The sequence below is a fragment of the Tachypleus tridentatus genome, chromosome 3, assembly GCF_004210375.1.
Source record: "Tachypleus tridentatus isolate NWPU-2018 chromosome 3, ASM421037v1, whole genome shotgun sequence".
Taxonomy (NCBI): Eukaryota; Metazoa; Arthropoda; class Merostomata; order Xiphosura; family Limulidae; genus Tachypleus; species Tachypleus tridentatus.
The window spans coordinates 21,967,448-21,984,274 of record NC_134827.1 but is presented as its reverse complement, the minus strand read 5'-3'; the positions used below and the strand labels follow the sequence as shown (position 1 = coordinate 21,984,274).

At 33.8% G+C, this 16,827-nt stretch overlaps 1 protein-coding gene across 1 annotated transcript in view; it reads left to right on the top strand.

Moving 5' to 3' along the window:
* Positions 1–16,827, top strand: part of LOC143246514 (corticotropin-releasing factor receptor 2-like) — a 70,943-nt gene that overhangs the window by 51,628 nt on the left and 2,488 nt on the right. Inside the window, exons 5-9 of the mRNA XM_076493339.1 lie at positions 2,777–2,906; positions 4,254–4,410; positions 5,887–6,017; positions 14,713–14,789; positions 15,135–15,270. Of these exons, the coding sequence (XP_076349454.1) occupies positions 2,777–2,906; positions 4,254–4,410; positions 5,887–6,017; positions 14,713–14,789; positions 15,135–15,270 (631 nt within the window). The remainder of the gene's footprint in view (positions 1–2,776; positions 2,907–4,253; positions 4,411–5,886; positions 6,018–14,712; positions 14,790–15,134; positions 15,271–16,827) is intronic.

Here is a 16,827-nt window from a genome sequence, read left to right as displayed (position 1 = left end):
AAAGGTTGCTCATCTTCATGGTAATAACTATAGAAGATGGGTATATAATACTTTAGTAGTGAGTTTATAAAGGTTGCTCATCTTCATGGTAATAACTATAGAAGATGGGTATATAATACTTTAGTATTGAGTTAATGAAGGTCGCTCATCTTCATGGTAATAACTATAGAAGATGGGTATATAATACTTTAGTAGTGAGTTTATAAAGGTTGCTCATCTTCATGGTAATAACTATAGAAGATGGGTATATAATACTTTAGTAGTGAGTTTATAAAGGTTGCTCATCTTCATGGTAATAACTATAGAAGATGGGTACATAATACTTTAGTATTGAGTTAATGAAGGTCGCTCATCTTCATGGTAATAACTATAGAAGATGGGTATATAATACTTTAGTAGTGAGTTTATAAAGGTTGCTCATCTTCATGGTAATAACTATAGAAGATGGGTATATAATACTTTAGTATTGAGTTAATGAAGGTCGCTCATCTTCATGGTAATAACTATAGAAGATGGGTATATAATACTTTAGTAGTGAGTTTATAAAGGTTGCTCATCTTCATGGTAATAACTACAGAAGATGTTATTTAATACTTTAGTAGTGAGTTTATAAACGTTTCCCCTCATTATTGTAGTAGGTATAGAAGATGGTATTTAATACTTTAGCCGTGATTGTATAAAGATTGCTCATCTTCATTGTTATAAAGATGCAGAAATTGGTATATATTACTTCAGTAGTGAGTTAATAAAGGTTGCTCATCTTCATGGTAATAACTATAGAAGATGTTATTTAATACTTTAGTAGTGAGTTTATAAACGTTTCCCCTCATTATTGTAGTAGGTATAGAAGATGGTATTTAATACTTTAGCCGTGATTGTATAAAGATTGCTCATCTTCATTGTTATAAGTGCAGAAATTGGTATATATTACTTCAGTAGTGAGTTAATAAAGGTTGCTCATCTTCATGGTAATAACTATAGAAGATGTTATTTAATACTTTAGTAGTGAGTTTATAAACGTTTCCCCTCATTATTGTAGTAGGTATAGAAGATGGTATTTAATACTTTAGCCGTGATTGTATAAAGATTGCTCATCTTCATTGTTATAAGTGCAGAAATTGGTATATATTACTTCAGTAGTGAGTTAATAAAGGTTGCATATCTTCATGGTAGTAATAACAGAAGATGGTATCTAACACTTTAGTAGTGATTTAATAAAGGTTGCTCATTTTCATGGTAGTGATTACAGAAAATTGTATCTAACACGTTAGTAGTGAGGTTACAAATGTTGTTCATCATCTTGGTAGTAAGTAAAGAAGATGGTATTTAACACTTTATAGAGAGCTTATAACGGTTTCTTATCTTCATTGTAGTAAGTGTTGAGTATGGTTTCTAACACTTTAGTAGTGAGTTAATAAAGGTTGCTCATCTTTATGGTAGTGAATATAAAATATTGTATCAAATAGTTTAGTATCGAATTTATTAGGTTGTTGATCTTAATATAGTGTTTGTTCGTGATAGAGCAAAAAGCTACAGAAAAAATAAGCGATCTGAAATGTGTCCACCAGGGGTGTCGAAACTTATTTTTTGAAACCTTTATCTTACCGTTGACTCACTGTGTGGGGGTTGGAAGTCTCTTATTAATGAAATTAGGAGACTGCTTTGACCGTTTAAGTGTAAACGGGTCGTTTACCTTCATAGTAATAGTTTAAAAAATAAAATTCGCACATGCTATTAGTTAAGAGTGTTTTCAATGGTGGTAAACAGAAAGGAATACTTGTTATTTGTGTGATTATTTGAAATATCTGTACACATGAATATGGTTGTGACGTACCATCATTCACTAAACGTATTCCAATGGTAAAAGAACCTGGAAAGAAGTCTGATACAGATTGAGTGATGATCAGGGTGACACTGTTATCGCTACTAAATTACCAAGCTTTGTTTTAACTAAATAATTATACACAATACGTCGACTTAATAATTCATATGAAGACAAAATTTAAGATCTCTTTATGTTGTTCAGTTCTATATCAACGTCCAGACATGTTTTGTCTTGAGACTTTGCATCTTGAGAATAATTCTGCAATGTACTTCCTATTAAAAAATGTCTCCCTCTTAAAACTGTTTTTTCCAAAGATGATTTCTTTACTTTTATCAAGACGGTATTTTTCAGGCGTATATACTTTCTTGTTATAATTATAGTGATTTAGAGAGTTATACAAATTGTACATTCTTATTATTGTGATGGTAGTTTAAAGGGTTGTCAAAACTATACATTCTTGCTATAATGATGGTGTTTTAGAGAGTTATACAAACTGTATATTCTTGTTACTGTGATGGTAGTTTAAAGGGTTGTCAAAACTATACATTCTTTTTATAATGATGGTGTTTCAGAGAGTTATACAACTGTACATTCTTGTTATTGTGATGGTAGTTTAAAGGGTTGTCAAAACTATACATTCTTGCTATAATGATGGTGTTTCAGAGAGTTATACAACTGTACATTCTTGTTATTGTGATGATAGTTTAAAGGGTTTTCAAAACTATACATTCTTGTTATAATGATGGTGTTTTAGAGAGTTGTACAAACTACAAACTCTTGTTATCATATGGTGTTTTAAAGGGTAACAGGGCGCGAATGAGGGGTTCTCGGAATGTTATTTTGAACTTTTGAGAGACAACACAACAGGTCTAACATCTTTAAATCACAACGAAACCGAGACTATCGTGGGGTCATACAAACCATTTAATGAGTCAACGATTTTTCTTGCAGGTCGTTGCAGTGTGCTCGCCTGAGGGTCCATAAGAACCTTGTTGTTGCTTTGATCATTCACTCTGTCATGTTGGTAGTAATTTCTTTACCCATTATCGGGAGAGATGTCATTCCTTCGTATCGTGAAGTCGTAAGTATGGCTCCCTAGATCAACAAAACTATTGTTTTGGAATAAGTGAATCAAAGAGTTTTTATGTAGATTTAATCAGCAGAGATTACACTACGAACATTCCGTGTAGCTGAAGCACAACGTACTTACATCTATATCTACCTTAATGCTCTATGAATATATAGTTTCTAACGTGCCATTCATTAGTATATAAGGGTTTGAAACGAATCCGTTATTATTATTATTATTGTTTGTTTATTTCGTAAATAAGGGCCCGGCATGGCCAAGCGCGTAAGGCGTGCGACTCGTAATCCGAGGGTCGCGGGTTCGCGCCCGCGTCGCGCTAAACATGCTCGCCCTCCCAGCCGTGAGGGCGTATAATGTTACGGTCAATCCCACTATTCGTTGGTAAAAGAGTAGCCCAAGAGTTGGCGGTGGGTGGTGATGACTAGCTGCCTTCCCTCTAGTCTTTCACTGCTAAATTAGGGACGGCTAGCACAGATAGCCCTCGAGTAGCTTTTGGCGAAATTCCAAAAACAACAACAACATTTCGCAAATAGATCTTAATGACTGACGTCAGATGATATAGCGAGTTACAATAGCTGTTTTAATTGAAAGGCTGATGTCTGGTATTTATTATTAAGCTCAAAGTTATACAAAAGGCTGTATGCATTCTACGGGTATCGAAATCTGATTTCCAGCACTGCACGTCCGCAGACATGCCGTTGTGCCATTAAGAGCATTCATTGAAAACAAAATAAAAAAAAAACAAAGTGTAAAAGCCTCTAAAAGGATTTATTAAAAAACCTCATGAATACTATCTATATTTAAAAATACATTAATATTATGCGCGGGCAGACACGTATATGCAAAAGTTTTGTATATATCTTTATTAAAGCTCTGCTTTCGCAAACAGCTGTAAATCTATATGCAAATTTTTTTAAATATATTTTATTAAAGTTCTGCTTTTGTAAAGTATTTATATACCTTCATTAAAGCTTTGCAAACATTTTGTTTATTTCTTACTATAATTCCACCTTTATATATTTTTATTAAAGCTTTGTTTTTAAACAGGTATAAACCTATACGTTTATAATGTAACTCAATGTATCACAATTCCGTTTCAGCAACTTGTTTTTTCACAAAGCTGTATATGTGTAGTTTGAATACAGATATTGATGTACATTCTGGTCTTTCTCTAAACCCGTGTACAGTGTGTTTGTAAACAGATAGATGTGAATTTACAAATTTCGACATCTTGTTTGGATAGAGACACTGTGTGATTTGATAAGTTTCAAACACTGTGCAGATTTTGTCTATATACAGGTATCGTTTCCTCATTACAACTGTGCCCTTTACTCTCTGCAGACCTGGCTGTGTCGTTCTGTGTTGACACTGAAGATGTACGCTGCTCTGGCCTGTATCAACTGGATGTTTAACGAGGGCCTTCTTCTTCACAGCCGTACAGCTATCTGTGTTTTTCAACAAGACGCTCCCTTTAAACTTTATTACTTTGTCGGATGGGGTGAGTAGATGGATCATTATACGAAAACCTAACCGTGGTCTTTTGTTAACTTCTGAACGTGTGTTTAGACCTGATTGTTATAAGGCCTCGTCATAGTTAATATGAGAAGTGCTTGAACTGCTCATATTATTGCGAGTCGAGTACGTTTTCACTTACTGTACCAACTGAATCCACGCTGCATTCGGCATTATATTATTTTCACCACATAAAGTTTACTTTATTCAAACTACCTTGTGGAGTTTTGCATCACTGTAAAAAGTTGCGTAAAAAATTAGAAACAAGCATAAAGTTAATACGTAAACAGGACATAGAAATAGATAAAGAGATGTTTATGTTTCAAAAAATAATAGCGTGACTGGACTGTAAATTATCGCAAAAAAACAACAACGAAACAAAATGAGCTTCGCACTTAAGGGCGAGGATGTTGTCAAATCACACTAGAGTTTTCGGTGAGCGCTGTTAAAAATCGTTTTCCTCTAATCTGTTCAGTTCGAAATTCTAATTAACAGCAACAACATTTAAGGGAACAGGTTACAAATGTGTTTATAGTGTAGCCTTCTTACTAACACAGATTGCTCTAAAATTACGTATTTCTAAACAGAGTCTCTACTATCTTTACGAATCTTTTAAATTCAGTAAATCTGATAAATTATCGATGTTTTCAGTTAGATTCTGAGGGTGATATATAATGTTTTGCTTCTCTCCAAGGTGGTTATCGACGATTCTTATTACTTGATATTAGTTCTCTCGGGTAACGGTATTGTTTTGTTAAAACCTATTTTACGATAGATTGCATCGAATACTACGCTCTTATGACGACAAAATACAAAAACGACAAGTGTTACTAATTCCAGCTGTGTAACAGTAGAAAGTGCACCTATGAGGAAATACTTAACACATATGAACACTTAATTAAAAGTCTATAATACTACAACATGTACTTAATAAGAAAGTTTTAATACAGTATTGTCACTGTGTGGAAAGTAATGTAATGTTGAAATATAATTTACGATTTGTTATTTGAGCGTAAAAAACGTGCAATTGGCTATCAGTGTTGTGCCCACCACAGGGATCGAATCTATAATTTTAGCAATATAAATCTTTAAGATTGCCTCTGAACTATCAGTTAAGATGTCTCCAAAAACTTTGAGTTTTATTTCGATAGAGAACGAAGCAGGAAATAAAAAAAAGAATTATCGACAGATTACTAGTGGATGTAGAGATCTTGTATATTGATTCTAGTGAGCCTCGAGCAACTTTTTATCTGTAGAACTGCGTTCAATGGAGAATTTCATATGTGAGCTTGAAGGTAAATGACTTGGATTTTCTCTCTCTACTTTAAAATTTATGCTCACCTGTTTGGTTACAAGAACCAGAGATAGAATGTAAGCATGTGTTTTAATATTTGTTTGTTTTTTTCGAGCTAAAAATTACAGCTGTTTATTGAGAGTCTGAATATTTTGTGATCATTTTCAGGGTTGCCGCTTATCTTAATAATTGCATGGGCAACCAGTGTCAGTGGAACTTTGGACTCTCCCTGTTGGGAAGGTTATGGCGAGTCTTCGTATATATGGTTAATAACCGCTCCAATGTTGCTGGCCTTGGCAGTAAGTTGGAATATTTCTCTGGAGTGCGTCTCCAAAAGTACAGGATATATAATCCCAGACAGAAATAAATATATTTTGTTCACATGTGATAAAGTTTTCAAGATATATCTAACTTTGAGACAAGTTATACTTAAAAGTGGAACAACTTGCAAGACTGAAAAACTACGTGTGTTGTTTCAATCAAAAAAACTTTTATAACAGTTATTATTGTTTGAATGTCTGTTCCAAACTGATAATGTGTGTAGTTCATACAGTGTGGTAAAAATAGTATTATGTGCTTTCCTTCATCTTAAAAAAACTAAAAGATTAAATAAAAAATGCAATGTTGTGCAGGCCTAATGCTAATGTCTTATGACAAGCATAAATTATATAATAGTGTATAATAATACAAAATGTACACGGTAAGAAAGTATTAATATAGTATTACCAGTATGTTGAAAGTAATGTAGTGTTAAAATATAATAGGCCTCATGCTAATTTATTATGAGAAGTATAATTAATTAAGCCTGTATTATTATAGCAAGGCTATTCTTCATGAGTTTACTAAGTTAGTTATTCACAAGAAATATTATGAATGTAATTCTATACCACTTATGGTAAATACGTTTATAATATTTCTTGTGAATAGCTAACTTAGTAAACTCATGAAGAATAGCCTTGCCCTTTATGATCGTTTCAGTTAATAATCCTACCTTTATTATTTGTGCATAAACAATTTCTGTTAATTGTATTCAAAGTAGTATGTTCTTGTTTACAATATTAAAAGACTCCCAAAACACACGTAAAAATTCAACTAAACACCGCAAACAATAATGAACACGTCTAAATGTTTTCTTATTTCTCTGGCTGTAATTAATATTTTCCAGTATTAAAAATTCTCGCTGACAACCAAATTTCAATAATCGAGGTCCAATAATTTCCGTAACAAAACGCCATCTTCAGCACAACATATCTGTAAATATTACTGTACTCTTTGTAACATAATAAAAATTTTCGGTTTTAAGTTCATGAAAACTGAGGTGCTTACGTAACATAATGTTACATCTATGAAAACTTCAGTACGTTCCTAACAAAACTACGATATTCAGTTCTTCATGTATTTTCCGTCATATACTACTAGTAGCAACATTAAGGCAACAGGAACTACAGTAGTTTCCTAACGTAACTGCCATTTATCTGACATAACATAATAACGGTTCTCTGTTATCGTAGGCTTGTTTGTTTTAGAGTAAAGCCATATTGGAATATCTGGTGAATCTACCTCAGGTAATCGGACTTTTAGTGTTGTAAGCCCGTAAACTTAACGTTGTCCAATCAAGGGACGGCTTTTGTCTATCATTTGAAATTAGACAATTACACACTCTGTCTTACCAAGCCTACTTGTAAGTTTACACGTAGTCTAGAGTGATTCTGTTATATATAATATACAAAAAAAAATTATTTAAAATGTTTGTGTTTCAAAACTATAGCGTAAGGTCTGACACACACGTAATTACGTTGAGTTTTCCTTTCTACGAAGTCTATGTCCCGTGTTAAACAGTTGTTTAGCAAAAATTACAATTTCTCTAAATATATATGTGTGTTTACTTACAGCAAGATATAGGTCTATCAACTGTGTCCATTAAAAGGAATCCAACCTCTTGTTTTAGGGTTCTAAATCCATAGACTAAGTGCTGTACCACTGGAGAAATCTTTAAATGTACATCAACTTAGAAACATAGACTGTATTACGATTCAGCAAAAACACATTTCAGGAAATTAAGATAACGTAATGGATAACTGTTTGAAAAGGAGTAGAAATAAAGGAAATATTCAAGAGGATATCTAAGGGTAAAAGATATCATCTGATTTTAAGAGAGAAAATAGAGTAGCGCAATAATATTCGCAACACTATTTGTTAAGTAATAAACATTTAAAAAACAATCCGTTGGCTGGGTTCACAGGCTGCTCAGAGTTCTAACCGTGAAATGTTTACGAGAGACACGTAGAATAAACAATAACAAAAGTGTGTTACATGACTGAAGAACCCACGTTTCTTCTGTAGTGGCTAAAAGAAGTACATTTGTATATCACTGTTCTAGTGTAGCAAAACAACTTAAAAATTGGGTATTTTCACTTACGGATAGGTTCAAACTTGGTTTGCTTGTTTTTGAATTTCGCGCAAAGCTACTCGAGGGTTATTTGAGCTAGCCGTCCCTAATTTAGCAGTGTAAGGTTAGAGGAAAGGCAGCTAGTCATCACCACCCATCGCCAACTCTTGGGCTAATTTTTTACCAACGAATAGTAGGATTGATCGTTACATTATAACGCTCCTACGGCTAAAAGGGCGAGCATGTTTGGCGCAACGGGGATGCAAACCCGCGACCCTCAGATTACGAGTCGCACGTCTTAACCCACCCGGCCATGCCGTGCCTGTCCAAACTTGGATTTACTATTACTATGACACTGCTTTTCACTCTACGTATGACAAATCAAAGATCAGAAACATATCAGCTATTAATATTACTCATAGCTGAAGTACTATATTTCAGACATTTTTGATTTCCAAGTGCGATGCACAGCTGAACGGAATGTGGAAATACAGCAATAACATGAACAGTTAAATACTTTATATAAGAATTTTCAGACCTTTTTGACTTTTCCTATGTTTAGCCACTACAGAAGAAACGTGGGTTTGACGCTACATTGTAAATTATGAATAACAAATTAAAATTACCCTAATTAATTTGACCTATTTTACTTTTAACGGTTTTTACTGACCATTTTGACCAATTTGTTTCCACGGTTTTACGTAATCGAAACAAAATGGAATCATATAGAATTCTAATGAATTGCTATGACTGAACATTGACCATATAATTTGGTAACGCAACTAATTCCCAGAAAGACTCAGAAAATGCTAACAAGTTAGTTACTTTTGAGAACGTTCATTCGATTTCTCTAAATTTCTAGACAACCATTTCACTGCTTGTTTGTAAAACGCAATTTGTAGGATTAAATACGACCCTCTGTAATTTCCATAACAGGCCTTTTTCCCGTAATCATTAAGTCCAGGTTTATTTTGCTCGTTACAATATTCGAGTAATGTGAGACCACAATCAAAATAATTGTTCTAGAGATGTCATGTAACATATTTCAAAGAGTCATATTCATTTTTGAAGTTAGTTTTAATAAACTATGAATACAAAGAAAATAACTACTAATTAACTTTTGTTTCGGTGATTATCAATCCATGAGCTAACTAATACTAGGAATAAAAGTTAATAAGCTATTCTTCAAATATGTAGCGTTTGAAACTCTATCTAATAAATACCACTAACTGGTATTGATGGGTGAAAGTTTCCGTGTGGGTCGACTTTAAAATCCTGTCTAATAAAATGAACTGTATGGCTGTAATGGTCGAATGCTTTCGGGTGAATTCATTTTGAGACCCTGTTTAATAAACAGAACTATCTGACAGTAATAGTTGAAAGTTTTCGATTAGGGTGTTTAGAAATTCCCGTTTTCATTGTTATAAACATTTGCGATTTGTTTGTGGTCACCGTATAACATTTGCGTTATGTAAAGTGATATACACTTTAAAAACAATGCGCACAGTATGCTGTATTCCAAATACATTTGTTGTGAAAATACCTTCCTACTGTTTAATCTCTTCATTTTATATTAATTGTTTTGGACAATGTTCTTAATCAGACCTTACGCCAAATGTAATCTCGGAAGCCATGCGTGATTATAATTCAGAATCTATCATGTCTGTCTTCCTCACTAAACGTCTTTTATGTAATTAATTCTCTGACATTTGACCTTCTTGAGTTTCCATCACGTTGGTTGGCGTAACCTCGTTGAAATCAGAATTGGCTGTTGAATGTTTATTTCATAATTTGCGATTACTCATGATTATAAACCTGACTGAACATTCAGAGAGAGATGAAGATCTTCTAAATGTTTAAAAACAGTTTCACTAAAGTCAACTGAAAATCTAGTAGTTCCTAAGAAGTGCCGTAGTGAGGCGCTGGAGAGCAAATAACTTAATTTTAGATGTTGTAAAGAAACACAATATTCTTGTGGCTAGTGGCGACCCCTCTCGACTGTGTGTAAGAGGGTCGGTAGCAATTGTGGTGATGCCAATGTCTATCAAGCAGAATCGAACCCCGGATTTTTGCGTTGTAAATGCATAAAGTTACCGCTCGCTACTGATCCTTTGTGGAGGGAGATGTTTTAATGTATAAAGATAGGTATTATTTTGTATCTGATGATTTAAATATATTGAAACATTACCAAATATACAATGAATCAATTTCTTAGGTACGAAAAATGTGAAATATTACAAATGATCAAACATTGCTATCCAGTTCTATCATATCATAATATGTGTCGATTTATTGTTTGTTCTTGAACACAAACTACTCAAATGAACCATTTGTACTTTGCACACTAGGGGCATCAAAACTAGAATTTTAGAGTTACACGCCTTCGGTTTGGTTTGTTTTGAGTTTTGCGCAAAGCTGCACGAGGGCTGTTTGCACTAGCCGTCCATAATTTAGCAGTGTAAAGCTAGAGGGAAGGCAGCTAGTCATCACCACCCGCGCCAACGAATAGTGGGATTGATCGAATATTATAACGCCCCCACGGCTGAAAGGGCGAGCATGTTAGTGTGACGGGAATTCGAACTCGCGACCCTCGGATTACGAGTGGAGAGCCTTAACCACCTGTTTATGCTGGGCCCAAGCCTTCGGACTTACCAGTAAGCCACCGGCAGAGGGCTAAAATGTATCTATAGTAATTTTTGTGTATTTCCTCTGAACTTATTTTTAAAAGCTTAATCAGTTAAATAATAGCACCCTTCCACTAATGGTGGAATCAAAATTATTGTAGAGCTCATATTCTGCCAATAAGATGCTTTAAAAACAAACTTCATCTTTTTTAAGTTTATTTTTTCCGTAATTTGGTTCGAATCCATACGATGATCATACACGTATTTGAGAATAAAACTAAAAATAATATTTCATGCTTCGTCAGTTTCATCACATATTTAAGTGTCTCGTGGATGACTGATATTAGTAGTTTTAATTGTATTTTAAAGTGAGCTAAAAACGTGTCGATACTGGACGTGGGCTAATGGCTAGAGTTATCAAAGTGTGAATCCAAGGCTTCATGGTTCACATATCTTTGTCGCATGAAAAGCAAGAAAAAAAACAACGTGTTCCACATTTCGGTTTTGTGTGTGTTCAGACTGTTGGCTAACTGCCTTCCTTTTAATTTATCAATTCTAAATGAAAGGCTGTTCTGCGTGTGTAGCTGCTGTTGACCACTGTTTCCTTTAGAATTTCAGTTCAAAACTATGGATACAAATGCGCAGATAGCCTTTGTGCATAGTTTTGAGCGAAATTCTACAACGATAATTAAGGCAATCTGATATATAATGTAAAACAACAAGAACAAAAACTATAATTAACATGTTACTATGCACATGGTTTAGACTTAAAACACTTTAGTACCTGTTTTGGTGGTTCGTTGAATGTAATGCTCTAAAAGATTGAGCCTAGCATGGCCAAACGTGTTATGACGTGCGACTTGTAAACTGAGGGTCGCGGGTTCGCATCCCCGTCGCGTCAAACATGCTAGCCCTTTCAGCCGTGGGGGCTTTATAATGTGACGGTCAATCCCACTATTCGTTGATAAAAGAGTAGCCCAAGAGTTGGCGGTGGGTGGAGATGACTAGCTGCCTTCCCTCTAGTCTCACACTGCTAAATTAGGGACGGCTAGCACAGATAGCCCTCGAGTAGCTTTGTGCGAAATTCCAAAACAAACAAACAAATCCAAAAGATTTTGTTTTCGCGCGAAGCTAAACACTGGGCTGCTTGCGATTTTTCTCCACTACAGGGAATCAAACCCTAAATTTTAGCATTGTTAGTTCAAAGAATTACCACTGCTCCATTGAAGAGCCTCTGAAAAGGGATTTATCTCGCTGCTTTATTGCAACATATAGTACAATAGAAACATATTTGGGCATCAGTGATTCACTGGCACATCTGTAGGGTTACAACATTAAACACTGATAGCGCAACATAGATAGTCTATGTTCTATGTAGCTTTGTTTTAAAGAAACAAACAAACTTAGCCAGTAATTTGTGAATTTTTTTAACAAGCGCTTTTTAAAACATTTGTGATTATGAAAAAACACACCCGTCCTCGAGGTTGTTTAACATACGTATCTGATTCGATTTTTATAAGGCAATATTTTTTATGACTCCATTAAGAAATATATTATAAATTTGTTGAAATAAATATACGACGAGTTAAGTGTTCGTTTTCATTTTCTTGAATCATAAAACATTTGAATCAAACGTTGGACTAAAATCAGTGATAGGTAATGTACTGTGAAGGATGGTACGTTGAAAAATATATTTACTTGTGAAAACCCCATTGGATTTTGCGCAACTCGAATTTTTACAATAGATGTTAAAAAAAATTCAGCCTGAATTTCAATCTAAGTAGGCCGGTATTTCTTTAAAATCTCATTCACTTCTCGTCCCTGAAGCATCATAGATACTTGCATGAACTGGCGATTTCAATTCCCCATATTTGATGACTCGGATTGTTGGTATTTCCTCAAGTTGGCAAGATCTTTTAAATATACTGGAAGCTCATCGCTGGTAGCTATAACATCTGTGTACCAGTAAAGCCACGTGAGAAAACTCCATATGGTGGTCGTATTAGCCACCCCACTTCACCCGCAATAGCTTGTAAAGTTGAAGACAGACTTCGCTAAATCTGTTTGTGTGTGTGTGTGTTGTGACACCTCATTGGTCAGGGCTGCCTGTTCAGTAAAAACCATTGATCCTAGTTTATTTCTTCCTTTGGCTGCTTGGCTGAATATAACGAGGTGAAGTCTCAGAGGTCATTTAATTTATGTATTTACACCTTGCATTTTAGGTTGTAGTAAAATATTAAAAAAAAATTAATTGATCTGTTTAATAATGAAATACAAAGGATCATTTTCTGTCACAAACTGAAAAATAAACGTACTTGGATCTTAGGGAAAAACTGTTTATACTCATTGAAATATTCCTTTAGGTATTTGCTGTCAGATTCTTTACAGATAACACATATTTAGTTGTATTAAAAGGTGTTTTTTTAAATTTTCACTGAAGAATAAAAACTTAAGAATTGTACGTCTTTAAATGCAACAATAGTTTTCACAAAAGTATATATAAAAAAATTTAAAGTGATTCGTTACTATAGGTAAACGTCAGCTAAGTGTCAGCCGATTTGGAAATAACTGGACTTAGTATATTTATCAACAACAGTTACATACACTTGTAAAATAGTGACAATAGTGTAAAATAGTGATGATTTGAGAAATATGCTTAACAAAACTCTGTATCTCTCTTTCTTTCAATACTTTTTTGTTTATGAGATCATAAAAAACGGTGTTGCTTGAATATCCTCATAAAAAATTTTACTTGTAGCTTAAAGTGAAGGAATCAGCCATATAATTGTGTCAAATAAAACAGCGCCATGTTATATAGAACTTTAGTATGCTATATTAAAACGATTTTGAAACCTCATCACTTTGTTACATTTTGTGTTATTATTAATCGCCCTGAAACGCAATTCAGTTCCAAAAAGATTCGCTCTAAGACTGTCATGTCCAAAGCACAAAACGCCATCTACTTGCTTTTCGTTAACTATCTAGCGTACCAAGAATGCGATGTTTCATCAGTCTGATTGTAGAGAAATCCACAGTTTGTTTGTTTTGGAATTTCGCACAAAGCTACTCGAGGGCTGTCTGTGCTAGCCGTCCCTAATTTAGGAGTGTAAGACTAGAGGGAAGGCAGCTAGTCATCACCACCCACCGCTAACTCTTGGGCTACTCTTTTACCAACGAATAGTGGGATTGACCGCCACATTATAACGCCCCCACGGCTGGAAAGGCGAGCATGTTTGGCGCGACGCGGATGCGAACCCGCGACCCTCAGATTACGAGTCGCACGCCTTAACGCCCTTGGCCATGCCGGGCCGAGAAATCTACAGACGATTTGACTTCTATTTCTTCGAATGGAATAGTATGAATACCCATTTTATACTCTAACTGCTTGAGTGCGTGACGGTTGCACAATTAAAAGATAACACTTTGTTCAATTTTATATAACCAAAAACTGGTTGCGTACGTTAAAAACCAGAAATCAGAAAAATTAATAAACAAGAGTACTTATAGCAAATTTTTAGGATTTTTTAAATATAAATATCCGTATTTAACAAAAAACATTTACAAAATTGCCATAAAATTATACAAAATATTCAGTGTTTTAATAATGTTCCTTATGATTCTCCAGTCACTGAACATGTTTGCCCTTTGAGCTGTGGGAGTCCTTATACAGTGACTGTCAATCCTACTGTTCGTTGGTAAAAGAGTAACCCAAAAGTTGGAGTGAGTGGTGTTGACTTAGTGCCTTCTCTCTAGTCTCACATAGCTAAATTAGGGACGGTTACCTCAGATAGCTTTGCGCAAAATTCAAAACAAACAAAGAAACTATTCGTATAAGTGTACAAATAAATCAGAAATTGTATTTCGATTTGTATTTCTTTGTATTTAAACATATCATATTAATTTAGACGCATGTAAGTTAATGAAAATTTTCTTGTTTCTTTAATGATTAAACATTTCTTATTGATTTTTTTCCACATACAGGTAAATTTTGTATTCTTGGTGAACATAATTCGGGTGTTGGTCACGAGACTACGCTCTCGAGAAGCTACTCACATTAGGTGTGTCTTTCACAATCATTTCGATTTACTTTTTGAGTAAGATGTAAGGCATAATAATAATATGTTCACTGTTGACTTCTTCAGGATATGAAATAAACCATTACTCCTTGAAATAATCCACTAATTAGTAGTTTGTAATAGTTTAATAATTACTGTATAATTATTGCTTAGTTGCTTTACATGGCATGAATTCAAAATCAAGAATTGTATTTATTGGACAAAATGTTGTGCATTTCTTCATAAAAATCAATCAGTTTTTATCTAACATTTGGCAAAGCTTCATCAAAACATTTTTAATCGTGTTAATTTTATTATAGTTTTAAAGCAGCTAAATTTTGATTCTAGGAGAGCCATCAAAGCAACAGTGTTGTTGTTCCCGTTGTTAGGAATTACTCACTTATTGTTTTGTGTCAATCCGAAAGATGACGCTACTTTAGAAGAAGCTTACATGATAACCAATGCCGTTTTACAATCTTCCCAGGTAAGAAAATAAGTTTTAAACATTTCTATTAATAATTAGGACTTTATTTATAATTAGTTTGTTTTATTGAAATGGCTTCCATTTTCGGGAAAAACTCTAACATTACACATTTGGAGGAATTATTTTGCTATTCCACATTTATCTTTTCAACTCATGTAGGACTATTTTAAATTAGCTACTCGTAAATAAGAGAGAATGCTATTAATTAAATAAATTAAAATGTTATTTTGCTATTCCACATTTATCTCTTCAACTCATGTAGGACTATTTTAAATTAGCTACTCGTAAATAAGAGAGAATGCTATTAATTAAATAAATTAAAATATTATTTTGCTATTCCACATTTATCTCTTCAACTCATGTAGGACTATTTTGAATTAGCTACTCGTAAATAAGAGAGAATGTTATTAATTAAATAAATTAAAATGTTTCAAGGACTTAATTATCTTCTAGTTTAACAATCATGGGAAAAAATGTAACATTTTGTTAGTGCCCTGAGTTAACGCAATTCAAATACGTGCAATATTTTTAAAAGAGTTTAGGAAAACAAAGTTTCTACAGATGTCTTACAGAAGTGTGATACACGACACCAGAGAAGTAAAAACTGAGACATTGGATGTATCTCATCTACAACTAACACTAATTTTTTAACGCTAGACGTTTCCACGTGGTTAGCCTATTGGACTATGAATCTATGGGTCAGGGTTCGCATGTTTTTATCGCAAAAAACAAAAATATCATTTTGCACTTTGGAATCTCAGAGACATTTTGATGGTGATGGTTATATCTCACTGTTTGATTAGAAAGATGGCTTTCCTTCAGTCCATCACTTCAAAATTATGGACGGCTAGATCAGATAATGTCGAGCAATATCAAAATAAGTAAACTGATTGTTAATAAAAAAATGAGGACTTTGGAGGACTTCGGCAACAAATCAGTTGGTTTGTTTGTAAAGCTCCTCCATGGCTCAGCGTTAAGTCCGAAGGCTTACATTGCAAAAAACGGGGGTTCAATACACGTGATTCACACAATAGAGAAAGCTCATTGTGTATCTTTGTGTTGAGCATCAAACAAACAAAAAGAATTTGCTGTCGTTGTTACGAGCTAACACATTTATCAAAGGTCATAGTTGTTTTGAAAAGCACTTTGTTATATTTATTATTTTTAGCTTTTATCTGACTTCGAACACCGTTAATAAGAAACATTGTTTGCCTATATAACATTCGACTTTGACTCTTAAGAGTCATGAACGTTATGCGATCCCCTCCTTAAAACCAAAATCTCGTTTCTTATGTATTCTTTATTTTGGTTGTGCTTAGGAAAGTAACACTCATACCTGCTAATTCAAATCATTTTTAATGACTCAAAGTACTGTAATCCCCTTAGTAATTCCTCAGAGACTGACCATAGAGCGAATGCTTTCTCTCGCACATAATGATAAATTTATCATATTTAATCTTATTTCATATTATATTTAATTTAACGTTTCTGAATATTAAAGAATAATAGGATTAAAATATATATAATGTCTTGATTTGAATATTTTTATTTTCTTCA